Source organism: Phaethon lepturus, unplaced genomic scaffold (assembly GCF_000687285.1).
Source record: "Phaethon lepturus isolate BGI_N335 unplaced genomic scaffold, ASM68728v1 scaffold21735, whole genome shotgun sequence".
NCBI lineage: Eukaryota > Metazoa > Chordata > Aves > Phaethontiformes > Phaethontidae > Phaethon > Phaethon lepturus.
In genome coordinates, this window is record NW_010542978.1 from 8,229 (window position 1) to 31,897 (window position 23,669).

General features: G+C 40.9%; 1 protein-coding gene across 1 annotated transcript in view; it reads left to right on the plus strand.

The window, feature by feature from the left end:
• Nucleotides 1–23,107, plus strand: part of CMYA5 (cardiomyopathy associated 5) — a gene marked incomplete at both ends in the record, with an annotated part of 29,353 nt that extends 6,246 nt beyond the window's left edge. Inside the window, 8 exons of the mRNA XM_010288226.1 lie at nt 5–5,556; nt 8,421–8,516; nt 9,203–9,436; nt 11,196–11,218; nt 13,198–13,319; nt 18,233–18,382; nt 19,441–19,587; nt 22,963–23,107. Coding sequence (XP_010286528.1) covers nt 5–5,556; nt 8,421–8,516; nt 9,203–9,436; nt 11,196–11,218; nt 13,198–13,319; nt 18,233–18,382; nt 19,441–19,587; nt 22,963–23,107 — 6,469 coding nt within the window. The remainder of the gene's footprint in view (nt 1–4; nt 5,557–8,420; nt 8,517–9,202; nt 9,437–11,195; nt 11,219–13,197; nt 13,320–18,232; nt 18,383–19,440; nt 19,588–22,962) is intronic.
• Nucleotides 23,108–23,669: the final 562 nt, after the last annotated feature.

The window sequence follows — 23,669 nt, forward strand, 5'->3', positions numbered from 1 at the left end:
GCAGAACACCCTGAGCTGCAGTGGTCTATGGAGAAAAAAGGAGAACCGCAAAATTCCAAAGCAAAATCAGAATATGCGGATTTGTCATTCTCTGTTGACACATCAGAACCTCATAAAACAACACAGCCAGAGCTGAAAGAACACAGTTTGTTGCATTCTTTTGTCAAAACAAAGCCTTGGGCTGCCCCACTGGAGTCTGAACTTCCAGATACCTCAGATGCCATGGGCAAAGTACTGCACCCTGATTTGTCCTCTTCTGTTAGTGAAGAAAAACAAAGTGCACACCTGGAGGTCAAACAGGAGAGGGGATGCTATACATTACACCCAGAGGAAACAGTACAACTGAAATTGGAACAGCCCGTGCTTTCACGTTCTTGTGGCATAGCAGAGCAACCAAATAGGCCGCCACTGGAAGGGGAATTCCTGGAATTCTTGTATTCCTCTGGCAAAAAAGAGCGACAAGAAACAGCAAAACAAGAGTTGGAGCATTCAGATTTATCATATTCCACTGATAAAACACAGCAACAAAAAACCACACAACTTCGGTCAGGACAACCAGGTTTATCATCTTGCCCTGGGAAGACAGAGCAACCACAAACTCTGCAAGTAGAAGCAGAACACCAGGACTTGCTGCATTTCATTGGCAAAACAGAACGGCGAGGAACAGCACAACCAGAGGTTGAGCATCCAGATTTGTCATATTCTAGTGGCAAAGTAGAGCAGCCACCAGCTACACAACAGAAATCAGAGCAGCCTGTAACACCCCATCCCTTTGGAAAAACAGAGCAACAAGGAATGCAACATCCAGAGCAGGAACTTTTATCATTTTCCATTTGCAAAACAGCATCACAAGAAGCAATGCAAATGGACCTAGGGCAACAAGGTTTAATATGTGCCCTTGATAAAACAGATGAAGTGCAAACAGTGCAAGGTGAACTGCAACATACAGGTTTGTTGTATTCTTCTGGCAAAAGGGAGCAAGAAATCGTATTGCCAGAGTTGCAACATCCGCAGTTATCACATCCTGTTAGAGAAATAGAAGATGAAACTACACATCAGAAATCAAACTATCCAGGTTTGTCATATTCTACTTGTCGACAAGAGCACCATGAAATTGAACAACCAGAGGTGGAAGAAATGGATTTATTCTATCGAGCTGGCAAATCAGAGCACTCACAGCCTGCTCAAGAAGTACTGCAACAGCCAGAGCTCGGCAAACTAGAGGAAAAGGGAATGTCCCAGCCTGGCTTTTTGCACTCCCTTGGTGAAGAAAAGCAGAAACCAGCTTCACAGATTGACTTAATGCAACCAGGTTTATCACATTTGCTTGGCAAGACAAAAGACCAGGAAAGTGCACAAGCAGGGTTCATGCCTTCTGATTTTTCATATTCCACAGAAAAAGCAGAGCATTTGCAAACAGAACTAAAATCAAACCAGCCAGATTTGTCATCTTCTCTTGGCAAAGCAGAGACTCATGGAATGAAACCACCAGATTTATTGTACTCTTATGGCAAAGTAGAGCAACCACAGACTGCCCAGCTGGAGCATCCAGAGACATCATATTTCATGGGTGAAACAGAGCGGCGGGATGGATCCCAACCTGAACTGCAGTGCATTAATCTGCAGTTCTCTGTTGTTGAAACAGAGCAACCAGAAACAACTTCTATATCATATAGTTTTGGCAGGACCAAGGAGCAGGGAACTGCACGACTGGACTTTGAACAATCAGATTTATTAAGTCCTACTGAAAAAGCAGAAAAGCATGAAATGGCCCCACTGAGAGCAGGACATGTGGAGAAGCGAGGCACTGGGGCTACTTCATTTCTAACTGCTCAGTTGGACACTGAACAGCAAGATTTATCCTTTTCCACTGAGGAAACAGAGAGCCAAAAAATTCAACCATATTCATCTCATACTGAACAAACAGTGTCTATACCTTTGGGTGTTTCACATCCTGTCTCTGAAACAAAGCCAGAAGGAAGTCCAAAGTCTTCACTTGTAACTGGAGGCCTGTCCCCCAAGCACTTAGATTTATCTTACACCCACTGTAAAACAGAGCAGTCAGAAACAACGCAGCCTGAGTCAGGTTTCTTCTTTGGAAGAAAAGATGCAGAGAATACAAAAATTCATCTACATTTGCCTGTGGCTGCACAGTCAGAGGATGAACATGTACCTTTACCTGAAACAGAGAGAGAACAGACTCCACATTACTTCCATGCAACTACACAATTAGAATCTGATCAATTAAATTTATCTTATTCTACAGATAAAGCAGAAACTCTAGAAAGTCAAGATTATTTAACTGTACCTTCAAAACTGGAGTCTGAACCTTCAGTTTTACTTTATTCAGCTGATGAAACATGTCAGCAAGAAATCCCACCTTATTCAGAACCAGCCTCTGAGTATTTGGTTCCCACACGGTCCCTTGCTGAACAAGCAAAGCAAAGCATGCAGCCACTTATTCCCCGGTCTGCACTATCAGAGTGTAAACACGTAATTCCACCACATGATAAAAAAGAATTGCAAAAAATTCATCTCTCTTCACCTAAAATAGCAAGCTTGAGGACAGTGCAGTTGGAGAGTATGTCTCTAATGCACACACAAGACAAAGACGAGCAAGAATCTCAAGATCATTTGTTGGATGCGAAATATTTGTCATCAGAGCAGCTAAGAAGTCCTCCCAAATTTTCTACTGAGCAGGATAAGCAAGAAATGCAACCTGATGTGCAGACAGTGCCAAGGTCAGCGACCACAGATTCAAAGGTGACTGTTCTATCAAACCTGCAACTAGTGTCATCAGATTCATTTGTACCTTTTCGTACATTACCTGAAAAGTCAATATCAATGGCTTTTACTGATGATGAAGAGAAACAAAATATTCCATCATCTTTATCAGATGTAGTAGGCATGCTTGGAAAGCATTCTAACATAGATTCAGGTATTTATACTGAAGGAGAGGATAGACATGATGTGCAACCGCATTTTGCAGACCGAAAGCATACCTCCTTAGAGCATCTAGGAGCTGTTTCATCAGATCTTGTTTATGAAACTGTGACACAAAAACCTCAGCATTATTCTGGTGAACAAGGCAGCCTTTTTTCAGCAGAGATGAAGTCTGTTAGCTCTAGTTTTGATGAAAAGCAGAATCCAGATATTCCATCTTTTGCGCTAGCTAGCTGGCTGGCAGAAGAGGTGAAAGCTCGCTCAATTAGTCCAATAAGAGCTACAGAAGTAGACAGGCAAGGAATTCGACTTTCTCCAAATGAAGCTTCTGATTTTGGATCAAAACAATTCCCAGCTGGAAGTTGCACAGAACTTACAGTCCATAGTGCTACAAAGAATAAAGGAGATGTGTTTAGAGTTTCTGATTCAATGTCAAGTGAAATTTCCCACACAGTGTCCTCGGACACTAGTCACAGTGCACCGTCTCTGGGAGGAGATATTCCAGGTCCAGACAAAGTTCCAGAGCATGAAACTAGCACTGGAAACCCTACAAAAATGGAAGCAATGCAACATCCAGAGCTAGACAAAGTGTCTAAAGAACATTACCTGAGAGGAGAAGAGGAAGAAATGGAACGTATGAGTGCTGTAAGAGACAGTCAGCATGCTCCAGAGCCTACTGAACAAAAAGATCTATTCAATATAATTTCAGAAGGTTATGAAATACTAAATATTCATGCTCCAACACATATTTCTTCTGTTGATCAAGAAGAAAGTAAACACATGCCAGATAGATTAGAATACTTGGAAACAAATCCTTCATTTAAAAGAAGATTAGCTGATGATGGCCATACAGCCCTATCTTCTGGAACAACTACAGAAATTTCAGAAAGCTCAGTATTGGGAAAGCCTGCAAGCCATGAACTAAAAGAATTGGTAAAAAATGATGATGTTGAGGAAACTAGAGAAACACAACAAGAAAATCCCATGTTGCCAGAAAACAATAATAATGCAATGTTGGATCCTAATAATGGTATGGCTGATGTGGATTATTTTGAAAAATATACATTGATTGATGACAAATCCCCAATTAAACCACATTTTGAAAGACCAAGTTCATTGTTTCCTGTGACAGAAGATCCCAATGAACCTGTGGAAGAAGGCACATCTTTTAAAGAAAGCACTGAGGCAGATACTTTGGAAGAGGAGTTTTCCTTACTTGAGGATCTGGATGAAGTCTTTTATGGTACTGTGAAGGGAGAAAGCAAAATGCAGTCCTATGCAGATGCTCCAAAACCTTTACCTCTGCAGAAATCTATTGATATTAGCAGTAAAAAGGTTACAAATGTAGAAGATGAACGGAAGTCACCAGGGACCCCACTCTTTGATTCAGAAGAAGGAGTGCTAGAACGATCTCTGTTGTTCCCTACCACTGTTGCCGCAGTTAATCCAGAGCTTCTAGAGGAGCCACCTGCTCTGTCATTTTTATACAAGGACCTCTATGCAGAAGCAGTAGGAGAAAAGACAAAAGATGAGACTCCATCTGATGAGGAAAGTGGTAATTCTAATGCATCTTTCCCTAGTAGAAATTCAGACACAGATGATGGAACAGGAATATATTTTGAAAAATACATTCTTAAAGATGAAATTCCAAGTAAGGCCATAGGGCCTCAAAAGGATCAGATACCAGAGGATGAATCCTTTAGTGGAGGAATTTCAGTTCAGAGTTCAGAGGACAAAGACAAGCAGGTGTCTGGTGATGTTCAATGTGTCAGAACTGAGGTTCTGACAGAAAAGAGTGTTGTGGAGAGAGAGAAATTCCAGGTTGACAGTGACATTCAAGCAACAATTTGTAAACCAATGCATGCTATTCCTTTTGGAAGCAAAGTAGTTCTTTCAGGTGCAAGAAGTGATACCACTGAACAAAGAGAAGAAGAAAATGTACCTGTAGAAACGACTGAGGAGTTGCCAGAGGAATCAAGTCATCAGACATATAGTCAACCAGTGGATTATCAGGGAGCTGTATATCCAGAAGGTGGTAATAAGCAGGAAGAACAGCATGACATAACAGCAGTTCCTCAAATGGAAAAATGTGTTCCATATGTCAGGAGTCCTGTTGAAGACAATGAAGATGATCAATATACTCAGGAAGATCTTTCCTGTGTCCCTACCATTCAGCAAACAGAGAAGCCAGACTTGCAAAGACAAGAGCAGCATCCTGAGGTTTATGAAGATCTTGCTGAGTCAATGGATTATGATGTGATTACACAAGAAGAACTTTTGCAAGATGAAATATCATCTCAATTCACACACGAGGAGCTATTATTTGAAGATAGGGACTCTTTTGAGCATGCTGGTGATAGTTATGAATTTATTAATGAGCCAGAACAAAGCACACCTGTTGAGCTTGAAGATTCAGGTTTTGTGGTGATGTATCCTGAAAAATCAGCAACAAATATTCCTCAAGTTGAGAGCCCACAAAGAGAACCGAAGAAAGTGCAAGCAGACACATATTGTTACCACTGCAAATGCCCGATATCTGCTATTGACAAGCTTTTTGGAGAACATAAAGACCATGAAGTCACCACACTAGATGATGCTGCAACCAAGATGAAGGTAAGAATTAATCTGGGTGAGAGAAGGAGTTACTAATTTCTCCAGACCTGCTGTGCTGTCAGGCTTCAGAGAGCAGTCCAGAGGCTAAGTCACAGTATCTACAAAACAAAAACTATTCCTAAACACCTGTGGGAGGTCTTGAAGGGAGACTAGCTTACTAAGGTAGTCTCTAGAGTCCTAGATTTGCTAAGCTGATGTTTTTATTTTTTCAGAAGTTAGAATGACCTTGTTTATATGTAGCTATTATCAGACTTCCCATCTTTTAGTTTTCTCACCTGTGTAAGTTTGTTCTGGTTTGTATGTGTAGGAGGAGAAATGGGAAGAGTGTTGTTCCTATGAAAAGAACATTTAAGTAACAGCAACTCATTTTACTTGGCAAGGTACAGAATCCTCCATATGTGGGGACCAGTATCATCACAAAATGTTCCCCATCCCAGTTACATGTGTTGGTTACTTGGAGATGTTAGACGAGTTACACAGTTTACAGTTTACACAGTTTTGTTGAAACTCCATCCTCGTTTTCTGTTCAGTTCATGTTCATCTGTGTCCATAGTGTGCTGTAGTGCCAGTATGAGTTTAGCAAGTCGTACTTCTTCCCACTATCTCTAAGCTGTACCACTCTAAAAGATAGGTAAAGATGGCCTCCATTTCAGTAGCCCAGTCCTTTGCTATCAATACTAGTGAAAATGCTTTTGTTTCTGTGGAAGCTATTCTTCATTAAATTGCAGTTCTGCTTGTAAAAGCAGCATGCATGTGATGTCTCACTTTTCCCATGTCAGATTTGTTCATGTACAAGTATACAGATGTTCCTGTCTTGGTTACCAGCTGTTTAATCTCATCCCAGTATCAGAAGGGTGAGGTGCCTTTCCTGGCACATGTTCAGTTGACAAATTTTGTGTAATTTCATTAAAATTCCAGAAGGACTTTGATGGTATTTACATTATCTTTATGTGTCCTGATTTCAGCTGGGATAGAGTTAATTTTCTTCATAGAAACTAGTATGAGGCTATGTTTTGGATTTGGGATGAAAATAATGTTGATAATGCGCTAATGTTTTCAGTTGTTGCTAAGCAGTCAAGGACAGTCCAGCTTCTCATGCTGGGCTGCCAGCGAGAAGGCTTGGAGTGCCTGGGAAGCTGGGAGGAGGCACAGCCAGGACAGCTGACCCAGGCTGGCCAAAGGGGTATTCCATATCATAGGACGACATGCTCAGTATGCAAAGCTGGAGGAAGAAGGAGGAAGTGGGGGGGATGTTCTGGCTGATGGCATTTGTCTTCCCAAGTAACCGTTATGTGTGATGCAGCCCTGCTTCCCTGGAGATGGCTGAACACCTGCCTGCCCATGGGGAGTGGGGAATAAATCCCTTGTTTTGCTTTGCTTGTGTGTGCAGCTTTTGCTTTACCTGTTAAACTGTCTTTATCTCAACCCATGAGCTTTCTGATTTTTCCAATTCTTTCCCCATCCCACTTGGGGACAGTGAGCGAGTGGCTGCGTGGGGCTTAGTTGCTGGTTGGAGTTAAACCACAGCATTATGTTAATTCATATGCAAAAAAGAGAAATTAAAAGTAGGAGGACTCAGTGTGGCAGTTTCAAATATCAGTATTTACAAACTATCTCCATGGTGCGCTGATGTTTGACAGTGGAGTTGCTTTTTATATATGAGCATTCATGTTTGACTTAGAAGTGATAATTAGCCACCACTAAGTCAGTAATAAAGTCATAGACCCCAGCCATACTTCAAATGTACCTGCATTGCAGTGAGTCAAGTTAAGCTGCAAATAAACATCCCATGATATCACTCCCTGGCTGTGGAGCACAGACATGAAGCCGATATTAAATGTGGCCACAACATACGTTTGGCTTCACATGATTTCTAGTGCTTAGCACTCAGGTTACTCTGAGATGGCATTTCTATGTTTCTTGTTACTTCTGTATAATTACTGAGAAAACATTAAGATAGCAAAATGCTTGTTGCCTGAATTTTAATTGTAGGAAAAACTTCACAGTAAATGAAGTGAGCTACAGATGGCATCTGTCAGGTTTTATAGGTTATCTTGACAAACAGAAGTTTGCCTCCAAATCTTGGCGATTGGGCCCTAAATATTTATTAAGTGAGCTTTCAATTGTACAGTACAATGTGACATTTATAATTAATATAAAGTTATATGCTAGTTTTCAATAGATCTAGCTATAAAAGTTTGCCATAATAGAAAGCTGTTACCAAAGGAAGTTAACCTTCCTTTTAGATTTTCCAGCTAATTAAAACTAAGTATTTTTATAAATTATAAATTGCACCTGGGCAAATGGCCAGCTTGCTTTCACAAAAGGTCAAGAAGGACTAAGAAAAATTTCTGGTTCATCTCTGATGCCTGTTGTCCCTTGGACTACTTTTGTTTCCACATCTAATTCAATCAGTGATGTTGATTAATTCTAGCTTATAGGAAATATCTTTAACATTCTAATTAAAAAAAAATGACACTGCATAATCTATTAGCCTCATAATTGCCTGTGTTATCTTCCTTTTTATGGGCTTATTCCTGTGACCTCTTAAAGAACCTCATGAGGTTCTAAGTACCCTCAGTCTCTAGAAAAGCTGCACTGGAATTCATAACATTCAACAATTTGTTTAGACACTCAGCCCCTTGTCAAACTGAGCTCACCATTTTTGGTTTGTAAACAGTATTGTGTCTGTTCCAGTTGCTATTTCTGTCCTTGTCTTTGTAGCCAGGGTGATACTTGAACTTAATTTAGCATTTGTTCCAATTGTGGCTCATGGCAAAATGAAAATATTCACCTAAAATAGGTTGTGTGTAAAAGATGTATAAAATAACATGCCTACATTACTGAAACATTTTAAATTTCAGGATCAGTTAAGTGAATTGCTAATAGCAGTGGAAGAAAAGTCAATGAAGATTGAAGAGTTTGTGAGTGATATTGAATTGTTATTTAACTCTGTTGAGGTAAGTCCAGTGTTTTATCACACTAGCTTCCTTTCCCTCAACAAAATGACTTCTAAGATATGCTTGCCTTGTTTTACAATGTCATTACTTCCACTAAAATGGGCTGTTTCACCAGTCCTCAAACTGACGTCTCCCACTGGAAGGTATTAACTTTAAGGGAAGGAAAAGATTGCTTTTTTTTGCATATTATTGCAAAGTTAAATATATGACTGTCAGCCACTGGAGGAGAAAATTCCCTTAATTTTGTTATGCTTATAAAGACTCACACTGTTTGTGTCTTTAGTTAGAATCCTGTATGAACCATCTATATGAGTTGCCCAATGTCTTCAGTTTGTAATGCCCAAGTTCTTAAGCCTTAGTTAAGGTTAATAGCCTTCTATTAGTTTCAGTTGAAAGTATGATTTTTAGCTACTTTGTAGTCAGACTTCCTGTCTCAATGCGTGAATATAGAAGTTTAATTTTAAACACTAACAGTAAAAAAAACCCTTGCCATTGTTTTTAACATATTTCTCTAGTGTTATTTCTCCCAGATGAGCTTGCTTACAGAAATAAAATTCTCTTACTGTCAGGATGCCAGAAGGAGTCTGGTGGATGGTTCCTGTATGGGTAATTGAGAATTTCTGTGTATTCGTTAAATGTTGTAATTTTATTCTACAGATCAATTTGCATCTGTTCTTATTTTGCAGGAAAACTGTAAGAAAAATGCAGAGTTATTGGAAAAGCAGAATGAAGAGATGCTTAAGAAAGTGGTGGCACAATATGATGAGAAGTCGGAGAACTTTGAGGAAGTGAAGAAGATGAAAATGGAGTACCTGTATGAGCAAATGGTTAACTTCCAGCAAACTGTTGATTCAGCAAAGGAAACTTTGGAAACAACAGTAAAAGAAATAGAAGAACTTGATGGATTTGTTTTCCTAAATGTAAGTAAAAATGGCTTTCATGCTGAAGCTTTTATGATATCAGTTAGGGAAGCACTTATACTGTACTTAGGCTGAGAATGAGTTATTTACCTTCCTTTTTTAAGATAACTAAATCCTGCAAGTTCAGATTTTCCACTCCGAAACTGCTAGATCATTTGCTTTTGTCATGTGAATGCTCAGAGAAAATTGCAAAGATGATGCATAGGATGAAAACATGCCTTATACCATTAAAATGGTTCTGTTTTGTTTTGTGAAGAGAAGTCTAAAAGACAGTTTGATAATTTATCTAGAATTAATTATCCACTGAGTAGTAAGAAATGTTAGAGTAAAAAGTACATTACTGTTTGAAAAATAAAGGTGAAACAAGAAAGTGTAATTGAAAATTATCCAAACCAGAAGCAGAGTTGTTGTTGGGTTGGGGGTGGGTGCTTTGTTTGTTTGTTTGTTTGTTTGTTTGTTTTTCAACAGCAGACACAGACAGTAGTTATGCACTCAAATTACTGAGGCTGTGATAAATGTTTACTGCTGAAAAACAGTGAGCAGCTGTGTGGTGCTTAGTTGCTGGCAGGGGTTAAACCATGACAATGGTCTAGGTTTAGGAATGTGCATGCGAGGTGCATGTCTGTAATGGTCCTTTCTGGATGTAAAAAACATCCCTTGTGAATCTACATGACTGGAGTTACCTAGCTCATACAGTCATCAGTCGTAAGCTAGTTTCAGAGGGTCTTGCAGGTTAATCATTAGTGGCCTGGGTCCTCCAATATTGTTTTTGTGCTACAAGACTTGTCTGTGAGTTGTGGCACTTTCTTCTTTATAGAAGTGTATCAGCAGTCTTGAAGGGGATGAGATTTCTGGGACGATAATCTTCTCCTGTTATGGAATTAGCATTTAGTCTGGAAGTTGCAGAGAAAGTATCCTGGGATGCAAGAAATAAAAGGTCAAATTACTATCTGAAGACTGATCATTCATGCAAAATAGAACAGCTTTCCCAACAAGCCCCCAGGCACTACATCAGTAGTTACAGAAGTGGTGGAGCATTATTTGGCTTTCTCCCCTGCTCCAGGCTGCACAATGTCTTGGTATCCTGTACCCATGTGAACACTGTGGTAGATTGGCTATTTTGAGATGGATGAAAAATCTTTCTTGTTTTCCTGAACTTTGTGAGGTACTGAATCAGTGTTGGCAAAAAGCTAACTTTGTAATCTGAAATTCTTTTGTGGTGAGAAAATTATTAGATTCCCTGCCCCTTTCTGTTAGTGATAGACATCAGGAACTTTTCTATCCATGAGCCAGGAAATGTTATCTGAACATTCATGGAGCATGGGAGAAACTCACTGCATGAGTACAAATCTCACCCAGCTTCTAGTAATAAAAAGTTTTGAAGGAGATTTCAGCCAGAAGTTGGATTTAACTGTTCTTAATGTGCAGGTGATTTGTTTCTGTAAAAGCCTTGGTTTAAGAAAGTATTTGACTGTGCTCCAGTCTTTAAATGTGGATATTGAATACTGTCCCCTCAGGAGCTTAAAACCAGATTTACAGTCCAATAGGCTGCTGATCCAGAGCTTTGAAGTGGAATATTCTTAAGTAACCAAATTCTCTGCTGGTGTGAATGAGCAGAGATGTTGTCCCAGACAACATCAAGTCAATAAAGCCATGTGTATTTTGTGTCTGTGGAGAGTAGCAAGGCTGTTAGAGGAGTGATTCTTCAACATTTTCAGGGTTTTGAAAACTGTTAATACTTTTTTTTTTCCTCCTCTAGTCATCTAAAGAATTGAATAAAAGGTATATGAAATACGGGTTAAGTGCACTGTAGTGAGTATGAGGCCTAGCATGCTGGATCATTCTTTTAGTATTTGCAAGCTTTGAAAACATACTGCTAATATTCATAGCTACTTTTATAAACCTTGCAAATAATGCAATTAAGAGAAGAGGTTTTATATTTGTTGCTGTAACTGACTGGTTTTGAAATGTTTTGCATGTGTTCTCTAATATATCAGTTAAGTAGCATTTTAAAATGTCAGCTCAAATTTAAATACCTATAAAGATATTTTTAAACAGATGTTCCTTGTAGTTATTATTATACACACATACACTAAAAAACATTTTGACCATGCTTCCATTTCTTAGACATCGCTGGTATGTTCTTTTTTCTCTAGTCTGATTCTGTATTACCTGGTCTCTGAAAGATTATAATGCAAAGTGTCACTGAAGTGGCTGGAGTTGTTGGACTATATTTCTGAACACAATTCCAGAAAAAAAAAAGACATTAAGTAGCTTTCAAAACCTTACCAGGAGACTGTGGGCTGATGTTTTCCCATGCCTCTTCATCAGCACTGCCTGATTCAGGATGGGTCAGAGAGCTGGTGCCTTATCACAGCTGCATCCTGGCCCACTTTCACTTCCCAGTAAATACATAAAATCACAAATGGTTCTCTGCCATGTGTGATTTCCTCAAGGGAGTAATTTTGGTGAGACCCATCCTTTATGAGAGAAGTGTTTGATTATAAGCCCGTATTCTCCCAATAAATTTTCCAAGGTGAACTACAAACATTCAGACAGGTTGGCTGCAGCCTTCTCCTATGCAAGCCTTCTCCTATGCAAGCCCCCAAACCTGCTTTCCCATGCCACCACCACCACTGACTTTGCCCAAAGGACCTGGGCATTGCACAGTGCATTTCAAACGTTCCCTTACCAGTGCTGCCTCAGCCATCAAAGTGATGCATATGGTCACATGGAGTGGGGTGTAACAATGACATCTGGGTTCCAGTTTGCAGTCAAGTTACAACCCCAGGAGAGTGGTCTGAAGAGAATGTGTCAAACATCCCTTCCTGGTCGCTATTAATCTGCAGAATTAGGACTATAAATTTGGACTCACCTGTTGTAAGTCAAAATGTGAGAGTCTGACCACATATCTGCATGTAGTTTATTGTGTAAGAATAGAGTAGGTATTATGGGACAAAACAATTCTCCAAGGCTTTCTGTATGCTTGGTCTTTATTTGTTTACTTACATACTAAACTTAAAGTTTATTCTGTTTTGTGCATGGGTTAGGTTATTGCTTTAATGTGATAATACCTGACTTGCTAAAAAAGGTTAAGAACAAGTCTGTATAACAATGCATGTTTATCTATATAAAGTATATTTTATCTTTGTTGTGCTTTGTGAAGATTATACATATTTAACTACTTCAGTGACTGAAAGAAGAGAAGGGGAGAAAGGTAAAATTCAGTTGCCTTGAAAAAAAAACACTTTAATTTCCTTGAAGCTGCTTCTGCCCCAGAATTAAAAATATATTGGGGTTTTTCCTATAATGAACTCAGCAAATATGGGCTAATTAAGTGGAATCTATCTTCCTTCTCTCTTTTTTTTTTTTTTGCTTGCCACAAGCAGCTGCTTCCCATTATACCTCTGGAGTCAGCTGCTGTATCTTAGCTCTAAGGTTTGTAACCTTTAAAGGCACTGTGTTAGTTAAGTCTGAACATCTGTGCTCTTGGGAATCTTGCTGTGAATTTCAAATCCTCAGGTTCTCATGGGTCAAGTTCATACAGACCATGTGCACTCTCACTGTGCTCCTGATCTGAAATTGCAGTATGCTCTAAATGTTCAAAACCAGGGAGACAGCTTCTCCTTCCATGCTGTTCTCAAGTTCATGGGAAATATTTAGAGAAATGTACATCACATGGTCTTTGCTTCTGGCCTTTGGAAAACTATGTGACACCACAAGGGATTTATACAGACAGCTATGTGTTTTCTTCCAAATAGGTTACTTTCTGCAATGGATACTACCCTCTCTTTAGAAAAGATGCCCAGTGCTTTTTCACTGTTTGAGCACTATGCGGACAGTCCAGGACAAAGCAACCAGCACTCCTTAAGACATGTGGCTGGTAAGAATCTCTGAATGTCATCTTTACAAAAACTAACTTTTTGTCAATGCTTTGGAAATTTTAGGAAGCTAAAAACAGAATCTATTTGAGAAGTATAAATTTGCAAACCATGTAATTAGCAATCAGAGTTGAACGTAAAATGAAGTCTAATTGTACACAAGCGTTTGGCTTATAGTAGGACACTAAGATGAGAAACAGAGTAAAAAGTGCTAAAGTGGGGGATTCTTGCATTATTTCAGGCATCTGTACCTCAGACTAGCAGAAGGTCTCTATCTGCAAATCCCCCAGGGCTAAAGAAGTTGCTGTTCCCTTGCAGGCAGGGATAGAAGAGACAATCAAAGGGTCTCTTGAGCTTTCTTTCTCCGAGGGGGCAGCCCCAGCATCACTGGTGTGGGGAGGAGAGCAGGGAGCTGGATGATGGCCAAGGTTCCTGGGCTTGTGCCAAGTGAACAGAGGCACCTGAAACCCCCACAGGACATGAAGGGAAGGTAGTTAACTGTAGCTGGAAACGGCCTCTTCTTTGGAGGGCAGCAGTGAAAATTGCACGGGGGAGGTTTATTCATCTCTATCTCATATTTCATGTCCTGTAAAAAGCTTGCCTGTGTGGGCTTTCTGCTCTGCCTGTACATAGACCTATAGAAATAATCTGGAACTGGACAGCAGTCAGTGAAGAGTTTGTCAGCACCAATTTGTGGATTAATTTCCCTTGTAACAGGGTCTAATTCCAGTGTTTCTTTCTCAAGAGGAGGTTTGTTTAGGGACCTTGCCTCTCACTGTCATGCTTTGTGACCTCCCATTCACCATTGCACACACCACCATCATCATAGTCACTCTCCACCTTTTCAAGCGATGCCTCTTTCTCACAGGTTTGGTCCCTGAGCACTGGAACTAGAACACTGATTTCCCTAAGGTACTTTGTTTCTGGATGGATTTTCAGGTGTCTATTGGGACATTGGAGATATGCTGTCTTGCGCAGACTCCCTGCTGTCTAATAAAAGCTGAGCACACTCAGCAGTGTCGTTATGGGAAGATCATCTCTCTCCTCCACACCAATACTTTTATTAGACCTAGAAGAACAGAATGACTCTGAGTCCTTAACTTCCTTTTCAGATTTGTATGAATTTGCCCACCAGCATTCAAAGCTTCTCAGGTGAAGCTGTATAGGCACTTGTGCATGCAATGTTATCACAGTGTAATTTTTTTAAGAAGTCAGGTAACTCACTCTCAGAGTTAACTCAGTGGAGCAAATGTGCTGTGTGTCTTGGTTTAGTCCATAAACATCCTCTTGTAGTCCCATGGCTGCAACCATTCTTTCTTCCTGGTCTGCTACCTAATGGAAAGGTCATCCAGGAGGACAGACACAGAATCACAGAATCATTAAGATTGGAAAAGACCTTCAAGATGATCAAGTCCAACCATTAACCCAACACCACCATACCCCCTAAACCTTATCCTGAAGCACCACATCCACACGTTTTTTGAACACTTCCAGTGATGGTGACTCTACCACCTCCCTGCCCAGCCTGTTCCAATGCTTGAACACTCTCTTGGTGAAGAAATTTTTCCTAACGTCTAGCCTAAACCTCCCCTGGCGCAGCTTGAGGCCATTTCCTGTCGTTCTATCACTAGTTAGTTGGGAGAAGAGGCCAACACCCACCTCACCACAACCCCCTTTCAGGTAATTGTAGAGAACGATAAGGTCTCCCCTCAGCCTCCTCTTCTCCAGACTGAGCAACAGTTCTCTCAGCCGCTTCTCGTAAGACTTGTGCTCCAGACCCCTCACCAGCTTCGTTGCCCTTCTTTGGACACGCTCCAGTACCTCAATGTCCTTCTTGTAGTGAGAGGCCCAAAACTGAACACAGTATTCGAGGTGCAGCCTCACCAGACCATTTTTTCATGCTGTATTTCCTTTTCCCACAAGTCACTCCAACATGTTTTTCCCTAAAATGCTGAGATCCACTTTTGGTTTGATTTGCATTAGCTACTGTGTTTGCTGAACACCAGATGGCTCCAGACCAGTTTGCTTTGACAAACTGGAAATGAATGACTGTCCACTAGCAAGCCATATTCAAAGCTCCTCATCCTTTATACTTTCTTCTCTTTCTCTTTCTAAAATACCTGTTTTTCATTCTTTACTTCCACTACCAAGTATTTCAATTGCTATTATGATTTTTATTTTGCTGAACAGTAGACAAATTTTTTTTTTTCAAGATTACACCCTTCCTGAAGGAAAACAGAGGTAAATGCCTACATGAAACTTTATTTGGAATTGAACGCCTTGAGTACATCATTTATCACATACTGAAGGCAAGTGTCAGACACTGTCAGAATTTTTTTGACTGAAGCCATTTGATGAAATACATGTGAATTTGCCATGTTTCTCCAGTCCACATATTTTTGCTTCATAAAGTATAGTATTTTACTGAACAATTTCACAGAACTTTATTTTCACCACTTCAGAAACACCTTCAATTTCTCAATTTTCAATATGCACTAATGAAAAGCCCTTTTCCCTCAAATTCTTCCTCCTGTCATGTAAGACACGCCCATTAACAAATGCATAAGCATGCCATGAGCATATTGTAACCCAGGCTCTGCCACAAGAAGAGTAGGAATAATTTAAAAAATGAAAAATTATTATTTTCAAAGCCTGCCATGAGTCCTGGACTTTTATACAGGCAAGGACCTTTGCTGATTGTAACAATCTTCCATTAGAGTCACAGAGGAATGTAACTGTTCTCATTCCTCAAGCCCACAAAGCCAAGGAAATGTTATTTCTCATTACGTTGGAAAGGGGTAGATATCCATAAAACATTTGGGATTATTATTTTTTCTCGTGGGGACTGTGGAGATCAGGTAGCATAAAGGAAAAACTTCCTTACACCACAGCACTTCAATGAAAACTGAACTGATGAGAAAATTTTCAACTTTTATGTTGAAAAAATTCATTTAAAAAGGGACCAGCACTTTGATAACACATAAATGTTCTGTTTCTAATGAAACTAGTTCAACTTCTTGCTTTGAAATTGCTTCCTTTCAAAAGTTTATTTCATATTATGCAAAAGAAAATTAGAAATCAAATGTTTCTCAATGTTATTGAAATGAATTTTGATCTATAACTTTTTTTTCAGAAGTTTCATTCATTAAGCTAGCTTCTGTTCACAGTTGGCATAATAATAAATCTTGCAGTTGTAGAGTTTCTGTGATCATAAATAGTGGTTTCTAGGCAACTTCACGGCGTAAAAAAAAGCTGGTTTCCCCACCAGGTCCACTGAAAGGAAGTCTTTTTCTAAAGACAATCAATTTTTAAATTGACCAACTCTAGGTGCAGCCAAAAGGCAAAACGCGGATTGTTTTTAGCAATGAGAAAGATTTTTTTTTTCAATGTGAAGCAGACGTAATCCTACTGTACTGGTCGCTCTCTGTGTAAATCATAGAGAAACAGCCAGCATCTGCATTTGCCTTGTTCATGCCACAGGGGATCATCATCATTACTGTGAAGATGACTAAAAAAAAAGAAAAAGCTTTCTGCTGAGATTCTAGGAGAATTCATGCAATATGGAAATTTACTGGGTGAAGAAATAGAACCATGTATTTTCATTTCCTGCAATCACTTTAACAATGAACATCTTTTGGGGCTTTTTGCTTCTTTCTTTTCCCTCCTTCTCTTTCCATAATCATAGAGGGGAACAATATCTCATCAGGGGTGGATCTGTGTCAATCAGGAGACAAAGTTTATATGAATTTTGGGGAGCCTTGGCCATCTTTGAAGCACTCTTTGTGAAGGATGCTCATGGTTGTCCCATGGGGTTCAGATGCTTTGGCAGAGCTTGGGTTCACTTGGACACCAAGGATTCTCTGTCCACTGGGTCTGTGGGGAAAATGGCCAAGCCAGGCAGGAGCACGTAGTTGTGTCCACCTCTGGGCAGGGGTAGACCCAAGGCTACAGGGAGCCTCCTGCTCCCCAGTGCTGTTAAAACCTTCCTTTGCCTGAAGTACATCCCTGCTGCTGTCAGTGTCAGTGGATTTGACACGCTGCATGAATCCCTTCCTGGTGTGGCAGGTCCTTTCCCCTGCCCACCTTTCTTAGATCAGCTACATATGTCTGTCTCTGGAGGAGGCTTTCTTCTTCTGCAAGCTCCCTCTCCCCATCAGTGAGCTATCCCATGCTGTTTGCTACACATAAGTGCTTTCAGCTTCTGCTTTCATGGGCATCCTCTTCACAGGGTGTCCTCTCCTCTGGTGCCTGTGCTGTAAGGCAACGTCATGTAATGGAGAAGGCGGTCACCCAAAGGAGCCTGCGTTAGGCTCCAGGGTCTTCTGGCCTTTCTGAGGAGGTGTCCTGAAGTTTTCAGGAGTCTCCTGGGGTTTCATCAACACATGTGCCTCAAAGTGGAGCGCAGAGCTGGAGGGCTCTCCCAGTGACTGAAGGGAGCAGGTCTCTTCAGAAAAGGAGATGGATCGTTGGAGCTGTATGGCAACGTTGCACGTCCAGGACTGGCACACCTAGGAGCCTCCCTGCTGGAGGCTGAAAATGAACAGCCGTGCAATGACTTATCTGCGCGATGGTCCTGCCCCATGGGAAAGGACTCCAAGAGCAGGGCAGGGCGTGGGCACACACTTTGAGCTGGGTTCAGGTGCTATCAGTACTAGGACTGGATCTTATTTTGTCCAGACTGGGAGTGAAATGGACAGATTCCAATGCCAAGCAATTACTTTCTTCTGTTCCTAGTTTAGGAGGACCTATTGCTCTAAAACTGCACCAGTATTCCATATTTCATGTACTTGCTGTACTTGTTCTGTGGAAATAAGCAACCTGAGTGAAAATAAGCAACCAAGTTACCTCATGAACCTGTAGGTAATTTGGCTGAAAATGCAGGAGTGTGAATAACAACAGGAAGCTTTCTTTTCAGTCCCACAGAGACCGACTGTTGTACCGCAGGAACCAAACTCGGCCACCAGCACCTCCATTGCTGTCTACTGGACTGTGAATGACGGGGATGCCATCGACTGCTTCCAGGTCTACTGTATGGAGGAGCTGCAAGCCAGCAAAGATGCGGAGGGTGTGTAATGTCTTGCCTGTACGACAGCAGGAGTCTTTTCTGCTCTTGTCTGGCGTCAGCAGAGGGTAGGCCAAGCTGCAGGGGAGGGCTCAGGATGGAGAGAGAAGCAGGGCTGTGAAGGCATTATGTGTAGGATTAAGGATGGGTAACAGTGATGGAGAGCATGAGGTAGATGCCATTCCTTTTGCGCTCCTTCATTGCCCAAAATGTAAGATAAATATCAAGGTCTTTAAAGTGCAGGGCAGTTGTTTGCAGAGAAGTAGCAACATCTCTGTTGAGGTGCCCTTTTATGAAGTGGCCTGATCTTCAGAGAGGATGTGTCAATGCTGTCCCATGGGTACTCATGGGAAATGCAGATAGAGACCCCAAAGGGATGGACTTCATTAGGTTTTTAGGGCCTTGCATATACTTTGTAAATATGTCCTAATAAAAAAGTGACAGGAAAAGACAATCAGTATTTCCACAGTATTTCCACCAGTCAACAAAGATTTTTTTTCAAAATTTCATTAAAATATTTCAAATGTTAAATGTGAAATTGAGAAAAGAGAATTTAATTCTCATTCATTAAAAAGCTCAAACTGATCATAAAGTCACTTTAAGCAACTGGGCTCTGCACAAATCCATGTGTGCATGTGTGTATGTTGGGGGATGTGTGTGTATGTGTGCATTCTAAAGGATGATAAAGGCTTTTTATAATAGCTAATTTATAGCTGAGAGCCATAAAGTCCATTATAAGAAATTGTTATGTTATAGATGGGTGAAACCAGGGTTGATAACTGCTGATTGTATGTCCCAAACTTGAAATCTAGTCCTCAATAGGACTAAGGGCCATAATCTCCCCTTGCTATCAATGGATTTTGAGTGCACTCAACTCAAAGGCACATCAGAAACTTTCTGTCAAAACTGAGTCACAGTAAAATATGGTCTAGCAGGTCTTGGCTAGTAATGCTTTCTGTATTTTTTTAATTGACTGTTTTTTACATGTTAGTTGAGAAACATGATTGTAAGCCGTACCAGTGCAACACATGTGACATACTCTGTGTGTGTGTTCCTCCTAGCTTTGGTAGAGGAGTACAGAGTGACGGTGAAGGAGAGCCACTGCATTTTGGAGGACCTGGAGCCAGATCGCTGCTACAGTGTGTGGGTCATGGCTGTGAATGGCACAGGCTGTAGCTTACCCAGTGAAAAAGCCATTTTTAAAACAGGTACGTACATATTTTGGCATTTGATTATTATAAGCTTCCAGTCCTTAGACCAATTTTAGTCCATAGTGTTACTGAAACAGAAGAAACTGCTTCGTTTAGCCCATCTGGCAGATAGCAAGCAACTTATGGTTGTTTCTTTTTTTGCTAAGAGTTAGAGGCATAATTGCTCCTGGGAGGAAACTTGAAGGCATTCAGATTTGAAGACATTTCCAGTCTCAAGCCGTGTGACTGGGTCATTGGAGCAGCACAGTACGAATTTATCTTCTGAGTGCACTGCAATGCTCTGGGGGAGCTCTGGGAGAGCCACCCTGCTGCTGCTGCCTCTCCTGTGGAAAATGGAGGTGATGGCTGCATTTTTTGCCTCTCTGACCTCCTCCCAAATATATCTACGTTGCATTGATTTAAATTATTAACTTTCCAAGGGAAGGCCTGCTTTACTGAGGTTACATGCTGCGTCTAGCTCAGTGGGACACAGTCTCAGGTGAGGCTGAGAGGCTCTGCTGCTGTTTAAGTGGTATAAATTAAGATAAGTAATTAGACAAGTATTGTTTATGAGCTTCATTTGACTGATTAGTTTTTCTGACTTTTAATTTCTTTAATAATATGTATTGACAAAACTATTGCTTCTTGAATTACGAACAAAGTGAGGCATCTTGTGTCTGAGGCCCTCTTGCCAGGCAATTTTTTTCGTTCTACAGGATAAAAACAATCATTCTGTTCTTGCAGTCACAAAGCACAGAAAAGGATATTTAAGAATTTTGTAATGAAATAACTCTGTACAACACTGAGTATGTTGTTGAAATCACTTGGCAGCAACCACAGCTTCAAGCCTTTTGTCCATAAGACTTGAATTTGTTGATAATTCTCCTTGATATTCAATTTGCTATTCATATTTTTAGCAAGGATTTTCCAGAGAATTCAAAGTGGAAATTCAAATTTTATGGCCTCAACAATGTAATTGTGAGCATGGTGCAAAATACCTGTGAAATGATCAAATAATAGTGAGTTGTTACTAGCTAATAAATTATAATTTAAAAAGGGGTTCTCACCTCTCTGAAGCCATTATTTTTAAGAACTGTCTTTGCCTTTTGGCATCAGGCTCACCATTCTTTTTCCCAGCACTGAAGCCTTCTGAAGAAGTTAACTTCCTTGAGTCTTTGATGCCTTCATTTGGCCTGTTTCTTTAAGAAAACAAATAAGCTAAATCAAACAAGGGCTCAGTAAACACTTTCCCTCAAGCTGAGGTGAACTCTCTGGAGTGCACTGAGCCCCAGATGGACTTTTGGGCACTCTGCTGCAAAACTGCTGCATCCCCTTAACTCCAAAGGAGGAATCATGACCACCGGTAATGGAAACCAGTTTTTCAGTGTGAGCCCGGAAACTTTGATATAAAGCTAGAATACTTTGGTTCTTCAAGTAGCCCAATGAACTCAGAAGCAAGAATTTAGAGAGTAATTCAGATTGAAAGTTGGCACATACAATAAAACAATTTGCTGGTATATGCCGTTATGGGAACATGCACATTAATAGTGGATCACACCTGTACCTCTTCCCAGTGCTGGGAACCCCCACAAGGTTTGCCTGTTGGGATGGCGCCTGTGGAGGCAGCATTGGTCCTGGGGAGTTGTGGGGAATGCAGGCGGGTGCTACTGCAGCATAACCCCAGCACATGCTGTCTCCTGCTCCTCCACCTCCCAAACTCACAGCTGTTCCTCCCCTCCCCTGGGAACACACTGTTTCCAAGCAGTATTTTCTCTGAGGGAATGATGCTGAAGGCAGCAAGTATCCCTCTACCCCTCCTCCTCCCAGTCCATCTGAAACTGATCTCCAGGTGGAGGCTCTTTGCAGTCCTAAAGACATCTGGGTGAATGCACCTTCTTCTGTTGTTCAAAACAGATGTGATTTCATCCTATATCTCAGGGACAGAATAAAAACTTACCGTTTTTGGCTCTTTGCTTCTTATAAGATCATTATATATGATTGCTGGAATATTACGAGGAAATCAGAGATATATCCTAACTGCAGTTAATTTGTTAAAAAAAATCAGAAGCACAGTAACAATTTTGTGATATGCTGACTCCATCTACTCTTTAGACAGATAATTTCAAGTAAAAAAACCCTTAATGTCTTATGACATACTGTTTGCACATACATAAATGTGTATATATGTGTCAGTTGCTGATGCAGGTATTAGGGGATTTAGCTATTACTTTTTCATTCTTTAGAAACAGATGCATTTAAAACCAGACAATAATCAAATATGTCAGAAGAGAATTAAGGGATTATTGCTAAGGTAGCTACACAGATATATTACCAGATAAGAATCTATCCCACAGATTCATTTTTCTGCTGAATACCTAGATAAAACATCAAGTATATCTACACCTGAACTGCTAACCTACTGATTTTCATTAAACCAGGAAAATGATATGTACTTGTGGGTGTTTTTCTTACCGTTTCTACTAATAGCAAACTATTTTTCTTACAACATCTGGAATGTTGGTTGCAGTTCTATAAGATTACCTTGTTATAAAGTTGTCTAATTTCTACTTTTGTCTTAGGCCTCCTATATGGAACCCAGTCTCTTTAAAAGCAAAATAATTTTCTATTACTTTTTTTTTTAATTAATGACCTTTCTTTTAAGGATTGATATTAAGACTGTTTGTATGAGTTTCAACAACAGGTTGTAAGGTTTGTTTATATTGCTATTCCTTGGAAAGGGAAAAAGCAAGTGAATACAACTAATCCATTTTCAGCCTATGATGTTGGATGTGCAATTTCACACAATAGCTTTTGATTACTTCCATTCAGTGCACTATTTTGCATTCCATTTTCTTTCTTGCAGCTGGACCTGTAGTTCTGAAGTCAAAGCTCTAAAAAAGAGAAATAACAGGACCACATTTTAGCATTGCAAAAAACCCCAGGACATAATTAAGCAGAAAGTCAGCATCTGCCCGTCCCCAGTGCAGCAGCACATTTGTTTCTGATGCAGTTCATGCAGGGACTGCTGAGGACAAGATTGAGGTGATGCAGGGAGAGCTGTAGGCAGTACTGCCTTGGTGCTCTGCTCCTTGAAGATTGGCAGAAATGAGGAAAATATGCTTAAAGAGAGGCATAAAAATCTACACAGGCATTCTAAGGATGTGTAGAAATGCACAAATAGTCATAGTGGCTTTCCCAGGGTGATTTTTTCCCCATAGCGTAGCCCTCTCCCACTGAAACACAAACAAGCAAAAGATCATTGCTGGGTGGGCAAAACTAACTATCCATCTCATGCAGTTTTGGGGAGGTGACTCTTCCTTTCTCTCGTGAGCATCCCCTGCCAGCCACTGGCGCCCTCCTTGTGCTATGACTAATCTGTCCCTGTGTACCCAGCACCCGCCATCCCCACCATCAAGGCTGAGGACTGCACCGTGTGTTGGGACACTGCCACTGTCCGTTGGTGCGCTGGCTTGGCGTCAGCGGAGTCCTTCACCCTGGAATACTGCCGACAGCACTCACCGGAAGGAGAGGGTCTCAGGTCAGTGCCGTGGTCACAAGTGCCATTCGGTTGGATTAGGAAGCTGCTAATGAGCATCCCCTAGACCATAGGTCGTTATATAAAAATACCTCCTTTTTATTCTGCTTAACTGGGCATTCCCTTTCATTTGGGTCCACAACCTTGGAGATTTTGCACTGTCTGCAATCAACCAGAAGTTGCAGGATTGTGCTGGCTGGGGAAGCAATCATTGCCCCACAGCTGCTATGGCCCTGGGCAGGGTATGGGAGGGCAGCTGAGCTCCATGGGAAGGAGCGGGATGTAGCACCCTGGCCCAGTTTGCTCTCTGCTTTGTGCTGAACAAGATAGGATTTGGCTTGGGGCATAGCAAGGGTGATATGAGTGTCCCAGTAATATTGGTGATCTATCTGCTCTCTGTGGATGTGTGGGCAGATCGCTCCCAAAGCACAGCTGATCTCAGTGCTGTGCAGGCATGCTGCAGGGATCAAAGAGCAACCCAAAGAGCAGCTTTGAAATTGGTGGTGGTGTCTGCTTATGCCAGACCCTCTCTGGTTTCCCCTGTGCTAAGTTTGGGCTGCATAGA